We start from the raw sequence: 13,592 nt of genomic DNA on the forward strand, positions 1-13,592 counted from the left end.
AAGGATCATGTAAAGTCATTTTTGCAGGAAATTTAGATTTGCCATCACAGGAATGAATGACATTTTAAAATATATTCTAATAGAAAAAGAGTTATTTTAAATTATAATAATATTTCCCAATATTACTATTTTTTTGCTGTAGTTTTGATAAAATAATAATGCAGTCTTGGTGAGCATAGGAGACTTTCAAACACATTAAAAATTTGTACCGACCCCAAAATATTTCAACAGTAGTGTAGGTTTTACCACAGAAACTCACATGCCACTTGTATCTCGGCTCTTCTCTGGAGCAGAGCGCCCATCCTGTTTCTCACCACACACTGGTAAACACCCATATTGGAGCGCCGGAGAGAGGAGATGGTGTACCTAAGAGAAAGAAAAACAGAATCAACAACTTTAATTCACATCCCAGAATGGAAAAAACAACAACATAAAAAACAACAGTTCCCTGCTATTTGCCAACAAATTCAAGGATTTTCGAATCAAATGTGTTCCCATTTAGAGGGGTTGGGTTTAAAAGGTTTACCCTTGCAGTCACGACTATCCTTTTTTCCGCCAGCTCGCACATTAGTGTGAACAGAGCACATGGAACTCCTCTCCATGCCCAGCTATGATGACGAATATCAGGTTTCAGCCAAAAGGCCACTTCGACTAAAAGCAGAGGTGGTGAACGCTTTGCCATTAAAATCTGTTGGCATTTCCGAATACGCTGAATATATGACTAATGCACTGTTGCTCACTACTTAGCCGAATGTGTTTATGTCTCTGAAAATGCCACCCGGTGGGTTTGTGCATCTCGGTGGTGGGTTCCCTCCATCTTAGAAACTCAATAGCAATACCGTGGCAGCTCTGAGCGTGCTGTTTAGGTGATGAAAGATAATGAGAAAAGCAATACCAATTAGAGCAAACCAGCTCTGTGGATGGACAAAATGCAGAAACACTTGACACGAGGAGGTGCAAAGATGTGAAACACCTACTTTAGCAGGTATACGACTCCTAAATGGAGGATAAATCAAAACATCTAATGTAAAAGTTGACATTAACTATGAATCAGGTGTCAGCAGTGCACTTCAGGTAACGAATGAAAGCATTATTCGTCCCTGAAGAGAGCTGGGCAGCGCTGCAGACTCTTCTATTAAGACAGAAGGAACCCGTAGGGCCAATTCTTCAGCAGCTTTAACACTCCACACGTCTAAGGAAATGCTGAATGCTACAGAGGCTGTACGCTGATTAAAAAAGGTCAGGCTAAGAGGCTATCATTATTGAGAAATTAAACACATAGCATGGAGAGAACTCAACTAGGAAATGATATGGTTGATTAAATGTACTACAGCATAAACTAGAGAAAGAAAAAAAATGTAATTAAAAATTATTTGAATGCACTTCACTTCTAGTAATTTCATTTCTTGATTAAAGGAATGTTCCAGGTTCAATACGAGTTAAGCTCCACTGACAGCATCTGTCGCAGAAAATAATGTTGACTCGTTTCAACAAACAAAAAGTGCATCTGCAGTTATCCGATTACAATGGAAGTCTATGGAGGAAGGTATCACATCAAAATAAACGCTAAAATTCCGCTTCAAAAGACCTTATGTAAAGAAGACTGTAAGATCACTTACTAACCTTGTCAGTGTAAAATTATATCAGAATGTTCTTCTCTCATGATCATGTAAACGTTCATGCAGCTAGAACAATAGTCCCACTGCTAATAGGAAAATTTAGACAACTTTTGATGTTTTTTTGGGGGTGTTTTCTCGGTTATGAGCATTTAGTTTCACTTTCTGGCACTGTTTTGCCTGTGTTCCAGTTCATTGCTTGTTACCATAGTTTCTAATTAGTCTCGCACCTGTTGCTTGTTCTGTTGATTGCATTCTCTATGTATTTAAGCCCTTAGTTTCGTTTGGTGTTTGTTGTCGTTGTTTGATAAGCCATTTCACTTAGATATACGCCATAATCACTGTTTCCGTTTCATGCCGATTTTAAACAAACTTTTCACACTATTCTCACTTTACATGGCACATGAGTTCACTCTTTTGTTTAGATCATCACATTTAACACATTTTTTTTATTTTATTTTTTATTTTCTTATTTCAATATTGAAAGTCTTGGACAAATGTAAAACAAAATCTGTAACAGGCTTTTGAAATGTAGCAGTATCAAAAAATAAATGTAGGTCTTTCAAAAGTTTCCAAGACCCAATGTGACCTTCATTTAACTGGAAGAAAAAGAAAACGTAAAATCTGTTGGTGTTAATGAAAATAAAAGAATGAAGCTTCCTATAGAAGAATGAAAGTAAGTGCTTTACAAAAAAAAAACAAGCTTCATAATTCAAGAGGTTAAATTCTTCTAAATGACTTGCCCCATAGACTAATCTATAGAGCTTAAATTGTTTTGAACATTATTTTCAAGTATGCTAATTACCTGTTAGAAACAGCTGAAACATTTAACACTAATTTAAAAAAAAAATTAATTAAAAAATGTTCAGATTTTTTTTTTTAAATATTCATTCTAAGTGTAAGTGTTCTTCAAATTCCAAGCTGTTTTCATTAAAAACTACACATTATTTAAGTAATGAGAAAGATTCCTGAAATGGATCCATAAAAGACAACAGCAGAATAAGGATATTGTTCTAAAGGTTAATGGTCATGTTTTGAACAACTTTAATATACCTGCCACAGACACTGAATAAATGCACTGCTTGTACAAAGGAAAAGCTGCAGGGGAGATTAATATTAGACTTTTTGTCTCTCATATTAACCGCGAGCCTCTGCTGTTCTCTCTCCTTATAACCTTGAGACAGTTCTGAGCAGGACTTCATCTCCAGAAAGCCTTAAGATGAAAGCTGGCACTCACTTGTACTCGGGGGAGAAGGCTGTGATATCTGTGTTGTTGAGCATCCATTTGAACTCCAGAGGCCAGCTGCCCTCCGCAAGGCAGGTCATGACCAGACGGTTCCCTTCTAGGTGGATCTCTGGAGGTCCCGGTTCCGTTTTGAAGTAGGGGGCCACATCACCTGCAGGCAGACATGAAAGAGGCACAGTTAGTAAAGGTGCCAGTTCGCTGTAATGCTACCCTGACCCGGCACAGGCACCATCAAAGATGAAGTCAATATGCAGGATCATCACTCCTTCCTCAGTTTACAACAAGTTCCGTCAACTTTGCGGAAATCCACATTCGATAGAGATGCCTATTTATGCCCATTCCTCAGTGAGAGCAAACAAACAGAGGCAATCACGCAAAGGTTATCGCAACATGTTTCTACAAAGGTTGAGAAATCCTTCATGGCAGTGCCGGAGAACCAAAGACAGTCAGCGCCAAACCTTTTAAATCCTCCATCTGCGGATTTCGCCACACTTCACAAGAGCAAGGCTCCAAGCTTTGATTTGAAATAAAAAAAGACAGGACACCTGGGTGCAGTGAATCTGACTTCTGTCAGCGGCGTTGCCGTGTTTCCCCTAAAGCTCAGACAAATCAATTGTGCCGTGCAATGGCTCTTTTATACAGTGTATAAACCATCTGAAATATGTAAGCGAGAGAACTACGGCTCAGCTGATACGCACTGACTGCAAAAAATAATAATAATTTTCAGTGTTTTTTTTTTTTTTTACTGGAAAACAAGACAAAAACATTATCTAAACATCAAAAAGATTTACTCAAGAAGCAAAATGGTGTAATTTAATGCTTGTTTTAGAAAACACATTTTGAATCAAGTGTGTTTTTCTTACCCCAGTGGCAAAATGCTTTCTAATTTTTAGCAAAAACCTCACTAAATATACATTAGTTTGATGTATGCACACAATATATCCAGTAAACACTATTTGTCAATGCAAAGAAATATAAACTTAACATTTTCTGAAAATAAGTGTTATCTTATGGCAGTAAATTAAAACAGTGTCAGGGATGTTTAGATATTTTTCCTGCTGAACAAGGCACAAATACTGATTAAGACTGCAATGTTTTGCAGTTCTGAGTGATATAATGAGGCTTTTTTTTTTTTTTTTTTTTTAAACCTCGGCCTCTACGGATTTCTGTATTGGACGTAGCAAATGAATTTGTTAATAAATGAAATAGTTACTGAAAATCCATTAAATTGCAGTTTCTTTAAATTGATTCTTTTGCAATTATATATCTACATCCAGACACATTTAGCTCATGTACAGGTTCCGGAATTGCTGTGTTTCAGCTAAACGGGCAAAATGTCAAACGGGTCACAAACCTGCTGTAGAGCACATGGTGGAGAATGTAGACAGATGCAGCGGAGCTGCTGTGGAGAATATCAATGAGGGCTTTAAAAATGGAATGAAAGGAGTGAAAGAAGGAGATGGAGTCCAAGGGCCAGTAAGACTCCAGGTGACAGCTGAGAGAGACATAGTGTCCTTGAGGTCAGAGCGATTGAGAAATATCTGAGAGTGACCGGTGTGGGCGAGGAAAGATAGGCATTGCTTTATGGGTGTTTTATGGGTTTACCATAAGCGTCTCTCAAGAATGGAGGACACAAAATGCAAGGACTATATGTGAAAGTAGATTTCCTCATTTTTGGGTGCTGCAATGAAAATTTATGGACGGACATCTTGCCAATCACGTCTTATCCTAGAGCCCCTAGCTCATGGGTATTCGATTCAATTCACAAGGTCCAGCCTCTAAATTTTACTACTAGCAAAGTTAAGAACAGTCTGGGACTGTTTAAAGAGCCCATTGCTGCATCCAAAATCACGTACTGTCTGAGCAGGTACTACATTTGAATTTCAAATTTACTTCATGACAGTTAAAAAAAGTATGCTCTATATATAGCATAAATATGGGTAGTATGAATGAAATTTGGATGTACTACATCCGCCATGTCATTACTGTCACGTGACTTACCAGCATCTAGTTGCGTCACTTGCACTTCACTTCTATTTATAAATCCCCTACCGTGGCCTCATGGGATAGTGAAGTGACCATCAAATGCGCACTTCAGAATCGTGCCGGAAGTAGTATAGGTCATCTGGCATACTACACTTATGGCGTACTGTTTTCGCATACTATATAGTAGGAAAGTATTCAATTTCAGACGCAGCCCACATGTTGCACAGCTATGAAATTAACGGGGGCCTATTATGCAAAATTCACTTATATTTTGTTTTTGAACATATTTATGTGACCACAGTGTGTGTACACAACCGCCCTATTGTGGTAAAAATCCATACACTCCGTTTGTTATTTTTCCCTTAAATCTGAAACAGTGTCTCAAAATGAGCTGTTCAGGAATGTACTCCAATGTGATGTCACATTGCACAGGCCCCACCCACGACTGGTGACAGAATCTATGTATTTGACAGTTTAAGCACAATAAGACATGAAAGAGAACTTAGTTTAATACTCACGGGACGTGCCGTCTGACATCCAGCTTTCTGTGTGCGTGCTTTGTGCTCAGAAAACCATATATCAGAAGTTTAGACTAATATGGCTTTAAAATGCATACAGATAAGAAACTTTCATGATGATGAAGAACTGCAATGTCACGTGAGCGTGACCATGATAGAGATGATAATCAAAACCAGGAGTTTTGTCAGTTTTTGGCCGAGTATCCGAGGCATGAGTTGTACAGGCTCCGCCCTATTCTGGACAGCGGGGTGGGGAGCAGCAGCTCATTTGCATTTAAAGATACATGCACGAAAACAGCATGTTTTTCTTTCAAGTAGTTAGATATTTCAAGTATTTAGTAGTTAATATTTCAATTTACTTTATGTGTAAAAGTGTATTGAATTTGCTCAATATTACTGAAGGTCTAAATAAAAGAGGCAGCCAGATCATAACTGGCCTACATTCCTCACAAAACATTAAAATTCAGTTCAATAATACATCACAAAAACATTTTCTTCAGCTTGAGGTTTTGCCGCAATCAAGAGCTGTAGTAATTAAAGCAAACACTCAATGTTAATCATGGATAATCATTCTAAGATTAATCTCCGACTGCGCTACAACTGAAATGTTCAGTCATACTGACGCTCATCCTCCTCTTCCTTCTTCTCTGCCTCTTCAGTTGTACACCTCAGAGGGAAGTCATGCCTGCAAGCTGACACCTGCTCACCTCTAAGGCATTTAAATCTCCTAAATAGTGCACTGGGGGCCAAGTATTCCCAGAAGAGTTAGGCAACACTGAAAGAAATGCCTCAATATTTGACATGAAGACATGAGGAGCTCTGATTCTTACAGATGATACATGCGTGAACACCAGACTTCCTACAAAAGCTCTAAAACAGAACCCTGCTTGTGTTGTTCTTTCCTTTTAATCGCTGCAAACATCAAAGGATGTGCCAGGCTTGACACGCCTCTTATTTCATTCCTCCAGCACTGACATAAAACCTGCAAAATGTTAGTAGCCTTATGGTTGGTTGTAAATATAAAAAAGCAATAAGAGTGGCAAAGAAACTGCACACCCAAGTTTAATCGCCCTCACTGGGGTGAGGAACACCTTGTTAGAAAGTTTTCAGCCGTTAGCATCAATCCATTTTTCATCTGACGTGTTTCACCTCTTTAGCTAGCAGCTCTCCTCTGCCAGCTTGATTCGGCTTTCATTCATTATGCTTCTTATTCTTATTTGATGCTGTGAAAATGAGGGGAAAATGCATGTTTTATTTAATTTCAGACTCTGAGAGGGACATATCACAAAAAGCAGGATTTTCCATGTATTTGTTTGTTTGTTTGTTTGTTTGTTTTTTGAAAGAGAAGAGCTCAATGTACTATTCAGACATACTCTAATATCCACAAATCATTCTTCCTACACAGCACGACCAGACCATTGATAGAAGTTACACTGCAAATATGGTTTAAATATCATCACAATTCTGACTATGATAATACCAAAATTTCACAAGTTGATACCAATATTACTAGACTTTCATGACTTGATTGCAATTCAGAGAACACACTAATATGCTATTGAAGATTTTCCTTTATTTAAAAAGCTAAATATCAATATACAATACAGCATGTACAGTAGTGGCCAAAAGTAATGTCCGGGCTGGGAAAATTGACATCTTCACTTTTTATTCAAATATTATTAGAAGATTTCGTAAACATATTATATAGTTATGCTTGGAGTCTATTGTTTAATTTGTGATAACGCAATGAAACATGCCAAATTGTGTGGACATAATTTTGGCTAGACTGTCATACATAAAAAATGATGAACTCATGCAAGAGAAAGACAGAACCAATGAAATATTAATAACTGATTATGTTGTAGTCAATGTATGCTTTTTCCTGAGAGAATTTTGTTTTTCTATGCAATTTTTTTTTTTTTTTTTGCATAGTAAAATAAAACCTGTAGCTGTAGGTAACTCAATTTTTGCCAAATAATTTTGTTAGATAAATACCCTAACCAAGTTTTGTGTTTGGTTCTTCCCTCATATAAATTATTTTTCTCATATTTTAATGGTTCAATCAGGCTTGTAATTAAAATCATTCATTAAAAACAAATCCCCAAACCAATCCTCTCCGGACATCACTTTTGGCCACTACTGCATTTCTAAATCAAGAAAACATTGCTTTAATTTTTTTAAACTTTCAAGCCAAGTAAACAATCAGTAATAAAACTAAATAATTACAAGCAACACAACAAATATATATATATATATATACACACACACACACACACACACACTATATTGCCAAAAGTATTGGGACACCCCTCCAAATCATTTAACTCAGGTGTTCCAATCACTTCCAAGGCCATAGGTGTATAAAATCAAGCACCTAGGCAAGCGTGGTACTGTGACAGGTTGCCACCTGTGCAGCAAGTCCATTCGTGAAATTTCCTCACTACTAAATATTCCACGGTCAACTGTTAGTGATATCATAACAAAGTGGAAGCAATTGGGAACAACAGCAACTCAGCCACAAAGTGGTAGACCACATAAAATCACAGAGCGGGGTCAGCGCATGCTGAGGAGCACAGTGCGCAGAAGTCACCAACTTTCTGCAGAGTCAATAGCTACAGACCTCCAAACTTTGTGTGGCCTTCAGATTATCTCAAGAACAGTGCGTAGAGAGCTTCATGGAATGGGTCTCCATGGCCGAGCAGCTGCATCCAAGCCTTACATCACCAAGTGCAATGCAAAGCGTCGGATGCAGTGGTGTAAAGCATGGCGTCACTGGACTCTAGAGCAGTGGAGACGTGTTCTCTGGAGTGACAAATCATGCTTCTCTGTCTGGCAATCCGATGGATGAGTCTGGGTCTGGCGGTTGCCAGGAGAACAGTATTTGTCTGACTGCATTGTGCCAAGTGTAAAGTTTGATGGAGGGGGATTATGGTGTGGGGTTGTTTTTCAGGGGTTGGGCTTAGCCCCTTAGTTCCAGTGAAAGGAACTCTTAATGCTTCAGCATACCAAGACATTTTGGATAATTTCATGCTCCCAACTTTGTGGGAACAGTTTGGGGATGGCCCCTTCCTGTTCCAACATGACTGCGCACCAGTGCACAAAGCAAGGTCCATAAAGACATGGATGAGTGAGTTTGGTGTGGAGGAACTTGACTGGCCTGCACAGAGTCCTGACCTCAACCCGATAGAACACATTTGGGATGAATTAGAGTGGAGACTGCGAGCCAGGCCTTCTCGCCAACATCAGTGTCTGACCTCACAAATGCGCTTCTAGAAGAATGGTAAAAAATTCCCATAAACACACTCATAAACCTTGTGGAAAGCCTTCCCAGAAGAGTTGAAGCTGTAATAGCTGCAAAGGGTGGGCCAACTCCATATTAAACCCTACGGATTAAGAATCGGATGTCATTAAAGTTCATGTGCACGTACATATACATACATATGTAAAACATTTCTTATTATCATCAGTGTTGAAAACAGTTGTGCTGCTTAATACTTTTGTGGAATCAGTGATTCAATTTTTCAGGATTCTTTAAAATATACATTCAAAAGACAAGCATTTATTAGAAATATATTTTGTAATTTTATAAATATCTTTAATCACACTTTTGACAATGTAATGCCTCCTTGCTGAATAAAATTATTTCTAATAATTCAAAAAAAAAAAAAAAAAAGAAATAACAAACCCCAAACTTGAATGAGACTTTCCCACAACACCGCACACCTTCAGCTTTGAGGATTAGTTGTTGGACTGAGAAAAGAGATCAATCTGTAATTTCATGTGATTTCTTAGAACACTTATTTCGGTCACAAGCATTTGGGACATTTTCTGCAAGCTATTCAATCCAAATGTAACTACCCACATATGCATATCAAAATCGATTCAGTATTCTGCAGCTTGGACTATAATGACAATATATGCGCTCTCTCTAAAAGACTAGGGTTGTGAGTATTCATTTACATTTAAATATATGAAAATATACAAACAACAGAATTATTTAGATAAGTAAATGATGTCATTAAACTCAAAACCCTCAAAACCGCTGCTATGCTGCATTTAAAGGTACGGTAGCAAAAACAGCCCGTTTATTTCTGGGAGCTCCATTTCTCTCGGGGCCCGAGAGAAGGTAACTAAATTACAACCTATGAATCCTCCACTAAAGTAAGTGGACTTTAGAGGACAAATAAAAAGATCCACACTTGTAGGATGTGACCCCTTTAAAACAATTCTTTGTGTGATTATGCCTTAGGATTTAAAAAAAAAAAAAAGTATGGTCCATACAATTTGCACTCACTTTTCTTCAAAGAGCATGCAAAGGGAATATCAGTGGTGTACACAGTGGTGAAAATCTGTCAACGACAAAAGTACACACTCATCATGATGGGGTATCTAATGTTTGCAACTAACATTGTCCATCTTGATGAAAAAGGCCAAAGAAGGCCTTGATTGTGTTAGCATAAGTGCCGTAGGTATTCCCAGCGAAACACCCAGAGAAGAATTCACAATGACTGTACATTGCTCTTGAGACGCACTCTGTTTGATATGCTGTGGGAACATCTGTCCTTGTGAATACCAACAAGTCCTCTACAAATTCTCATTCAGATAAGATCAAATCAAGCAGGTAAAAAAATATGAAGGAGAGGAAAAGAAACAAGTACAACTGCACCAAATCAGCTCATCACCTCCTAGTAAGGAAATGAAAACATCCTCTTCTGCTTATCAATATCATAATGGCAAACATCCCTCTATCAAATTCAAAATGAACATTATTAATGAGCATAATAATGGTAATTCAGATAAAGGCAGCAAATTTCTTGCAGCTTTTGATGTAGTTTCAGGCAGCCGAAACCTTTTTGAGCATGCTACGTCTCGAGAAAGACCCTTCCCATCTGCTGCGGGTCCCTGAGCGGCTCAAGCAGATGCCTGTAAGACAGGTAGTGTGCAGGCGTCTTTTCCCGTCTACTCCACCTTTCCCATTTTGCCAGGTGTGTTCAATGGAGCCTTCACTTTCCATTTGTCTGTGCATGAAGCCGGAGTGGCAGTGTGGGGCTCATCAGCATTCTGCCTCTCCAGTGGACCGTACCACTGAGAGACGACTTCAGGAATGCATAAGCAGAGACCAAGAAGGAAATTCAATTTGTTGGGATTATTATCAAAGATGAAATGTTCAGACAGCAGACATCTTGGCTAAAAGTGGATGTAACAGGTCTGCTCCAGGGCTGATGGGCTACATTGATGAAATCGCCTCCTACTTTTTCATTAGCAACTTTTGCTTTGCTAACTTTTCCTAACAGGAATGCAAACCTAATGGAGGGATGACGCAAAATCCAAGAAAGCCGAGTAAAACTATCCAGCAACTTTTATTTCTTCAAATCTTTGCATGATTTCAGCTTTTAAAGGCTTCAAAAATGGTCCTACAATAGTTATATATGTGTTGAATTTTCTAAATTAACTAATGATGTCAAAAGTTGTGGTACTTTGGTACTAAGTCGATCCTAACATATATATATATATATATATATATATATATATATATATATTATTATTATTATTATTTTTGATATTATTTTAAATATTACTTGAATACAGCCTAATAGAGCTGCTGCTGTCCATTATGTTGTTAATATTTTCCAGACAACAACATTGCAAGCTGAACAGAAAACTACTCACTGCTCTTAATGTATTTTTTTCCTGACGATTTACATGAACATATACTAGGGCTAAAATTCTAGCCAATAATTATTTTTACGTTATGGCCAATAATAAATAAGTAGCCATACAATATTACAAAAAGTAAATCCTTTTATTTTAATATAATGCTCAGTTAGTGCTAGATGACAAAAAAAGTTATTTAAAATGTAAGAATAGACAGAAAAAAACATCCAATACATATAAAATATAAGAAATTTGACTAGTAACGGCACTGACTACTGAAATTTCAGTATTGTGACAACACTACAACTACCTCAAATATCCCATCAGCCACGATCACTTTACATTCCTTGTCAAATCAAGGACCCTCTGCAATCATTTGTAACGTCAGACAAGCAGATAACAGCCTCCCGATGCTGGTTACTTCTGCACTCCATGGGAAATACGGCCCTGCCTTCTGACTCTTAACTCAATTACATTTAAAAGGGCTCCTGGGAGCACTAGCCTGCTTTTTATCTGTCAGTCTGTCTGGGGGAGTAAAGCCCACACACTGACAATCAGAGTGGGCAAAACTAGCTCATTACCATCCATTTGATGAGCTGACTGTGAATCAAAGCTCTAGCCAGGTCTTTGAACCTGAGAGCACTGCGTTTGACAAAATATGATACATCAACACATGAAGAAACATGCATGTGAAGTTAGTTTACATTCAACTGCATACTGGCGCGCACAGCAGCAAACTTTGCAAATTATATTGATAATGACAGGGAATGTAAGACAACTTAAAAACAGGGTGTGGTGTTTTCTAAGGAAAGTGTCACTATTGGCGCTTTTCCACTGCATGGTAAGACTTGGCTTAGCACAGTTCGGCTCGCTTTACTTTCAGTTTGCTTTACTACTGAAGTTTAGTACCGCTTCAAAGTGGGTGGGATTATAGACTGATCGTATAGTTGTGCCGCCTCTACTGCCGTGGATCCGCTCCTAAGCTACCAACAAGAGGAACGTCTGCACCTCATCTACTGACCACGATACAGCCATTTCTTTTTTCAAGTTGTGTGCGAAGGTCATTTAAAGCAAGTTGTTTAAAAAAGTTGTGCGAACACTTATACAGTAACACGATACTGCGGTGGCTGTTACTGACTATTTAAATCCAGTGGGTTTGGTGTCTTCTGTTTTAAATCCAATGACGCTGGTAGTGCCGATTCTCTCTGACCAGTCAGTGATCTGCAGTGTTTTCACGTCACATTTTAGTATCAGTACGGCTCACTTGGAACCTTAACCGAGGTTGGTATTAAGCGAGCCGTACCATGCAGTGGAAAAGTGCCATATTACTATTGGTAAAACTTGAAAAAAAATCACGTGGTTGCAACCATACAGCAATGTACTAAAAATGACTCTAATCACTTTAGCAACACCCTAGCTGAACACCGCTGCAAATATACAGTAGAATGCTTAATGGTGCAGTATGTAATATTTACAGCTAGCTATTGAAATTAGTACTGCAGTCCAAATTCAAAATAATGAAAAGAGTTGTTTCCCCTATGGTATTTTTATGCTTTAGTACAGTCAAAAATTTACATACAGCACCTTTAAAACTGCTGACAGCACTTTAGAGACCACCACGAAACACCCTGCCAATCACCCAGAATACCCTAGCAAGCATAGAGCAACATGCTAAAAACACTCTAAGAACACCACATAGCAACGCCTTAGCAACCACCTAGACCCTAGCAAACATACAGTAGCATGCGCAAAACCGCTGACAACACTTTACAGACCACCGAAACACCCTGCTAATTACTCAGAACAGCTTATTAAAAACCACTAAGAACACCTTAGCAATGCCCTGCTAACCACCCAAACCACCAGAAACCATACAGAAATGAGCTAAAAACACTTAAAACAACTTGCATTTGCAAACACAATTTTTTTCTTCAGAGTTTCTTCAAAAACAAATCTAGTTTTTAATGATGTCTAATGGAATAATGGTTGTGCTACAAAATCTGTGCGGTTCAGTTCCATCCAGTTCCATGCTAGATCACTTTTAAATTAACAATAATTGCTCCTGAAATGATAAACGAAAGGCTGATTCTCTTAAAGAATACCAATTATAGTCTTATCTTCAAAGGTAGAAACTTTTAATCTAAAAATCAGTGTGGTAAGCTTCGTTCTGCATGTAGAGTGAAAGTTAACGTCTTTTCCTGGCACAGAAGGATCATTCCTTTACCTGACATTGTCTGACAGGCCAGACAGGGAGCAATCAACCCTGTCTACACATTACTGTGGAGATTTCCACTCAGAGTCAACCACAGATGGACAGAGAGAGACACTGTGATTCACCCTCAGTACTCACTCTGTGACGTGAAGCATCTTGTTTATGAGAGGAAGTTCAACCACTCTGATCAGATAAACTCTTTAAAACTTGATATGAAATGCAGCTCCTCAACCAATAATTGAAAAAAAAAAGAAAAAAAGAAAAAGAAAAAGGAAAATAGTGAGAGGATGTGCAGAATGTAACTGCTAAATTGTTGTTTGTGTATACCTGCCTTAAAGGAATAGTTCCCAAAATTGAAA

General features: G+C 38.2%; 1 protein-coding gene across 6 annotated transcripts in view; it reads right to left on the bottom strand.

The window, feature by feature from the left end:
- The window catches only part of sdk1a (sidekick cell adhesion molecule 1a), a 331,621-nt gene that overhangs the window by 192,192 nt on the left and 125,837 nt on the right, over positions 1-13,592 (bottom strand). For all 6 annotated transcript variants that reach the window (XM_051886569.1, XM_051886567.1, XM_051886566.1 and 3 more), the window contains exons 2-3: positions 2,854-3,013; positions 260-366 (exon numbers count right to left, since the gene is read on the bottom strand). In XM_051886569.1, the coding sequence (XP_051742529.1) occupies positions 260-366; positions 2,854-3,013 (267 nt within the window). The remainder of the gene's footprint in view (positions 1-259; positions 367-2,853; positions 3,014-13,592) is intronic.

Source organism: Ctenopharyngodon idella, chromosome 3, assembly GCF_019924925.1.
Source record: "Ctenopharyngodon idella isolate HZGC_01 chromosome 3, HZGC01, whole genome shotgun sequence".
Lineage (NCBI taxonomy): Eukaryota > Metazoa > Chordata > Actinopteri > Cypriniformes > Xenocyprididae > Ctenopharyngodon > Ctenopharyngodon idella.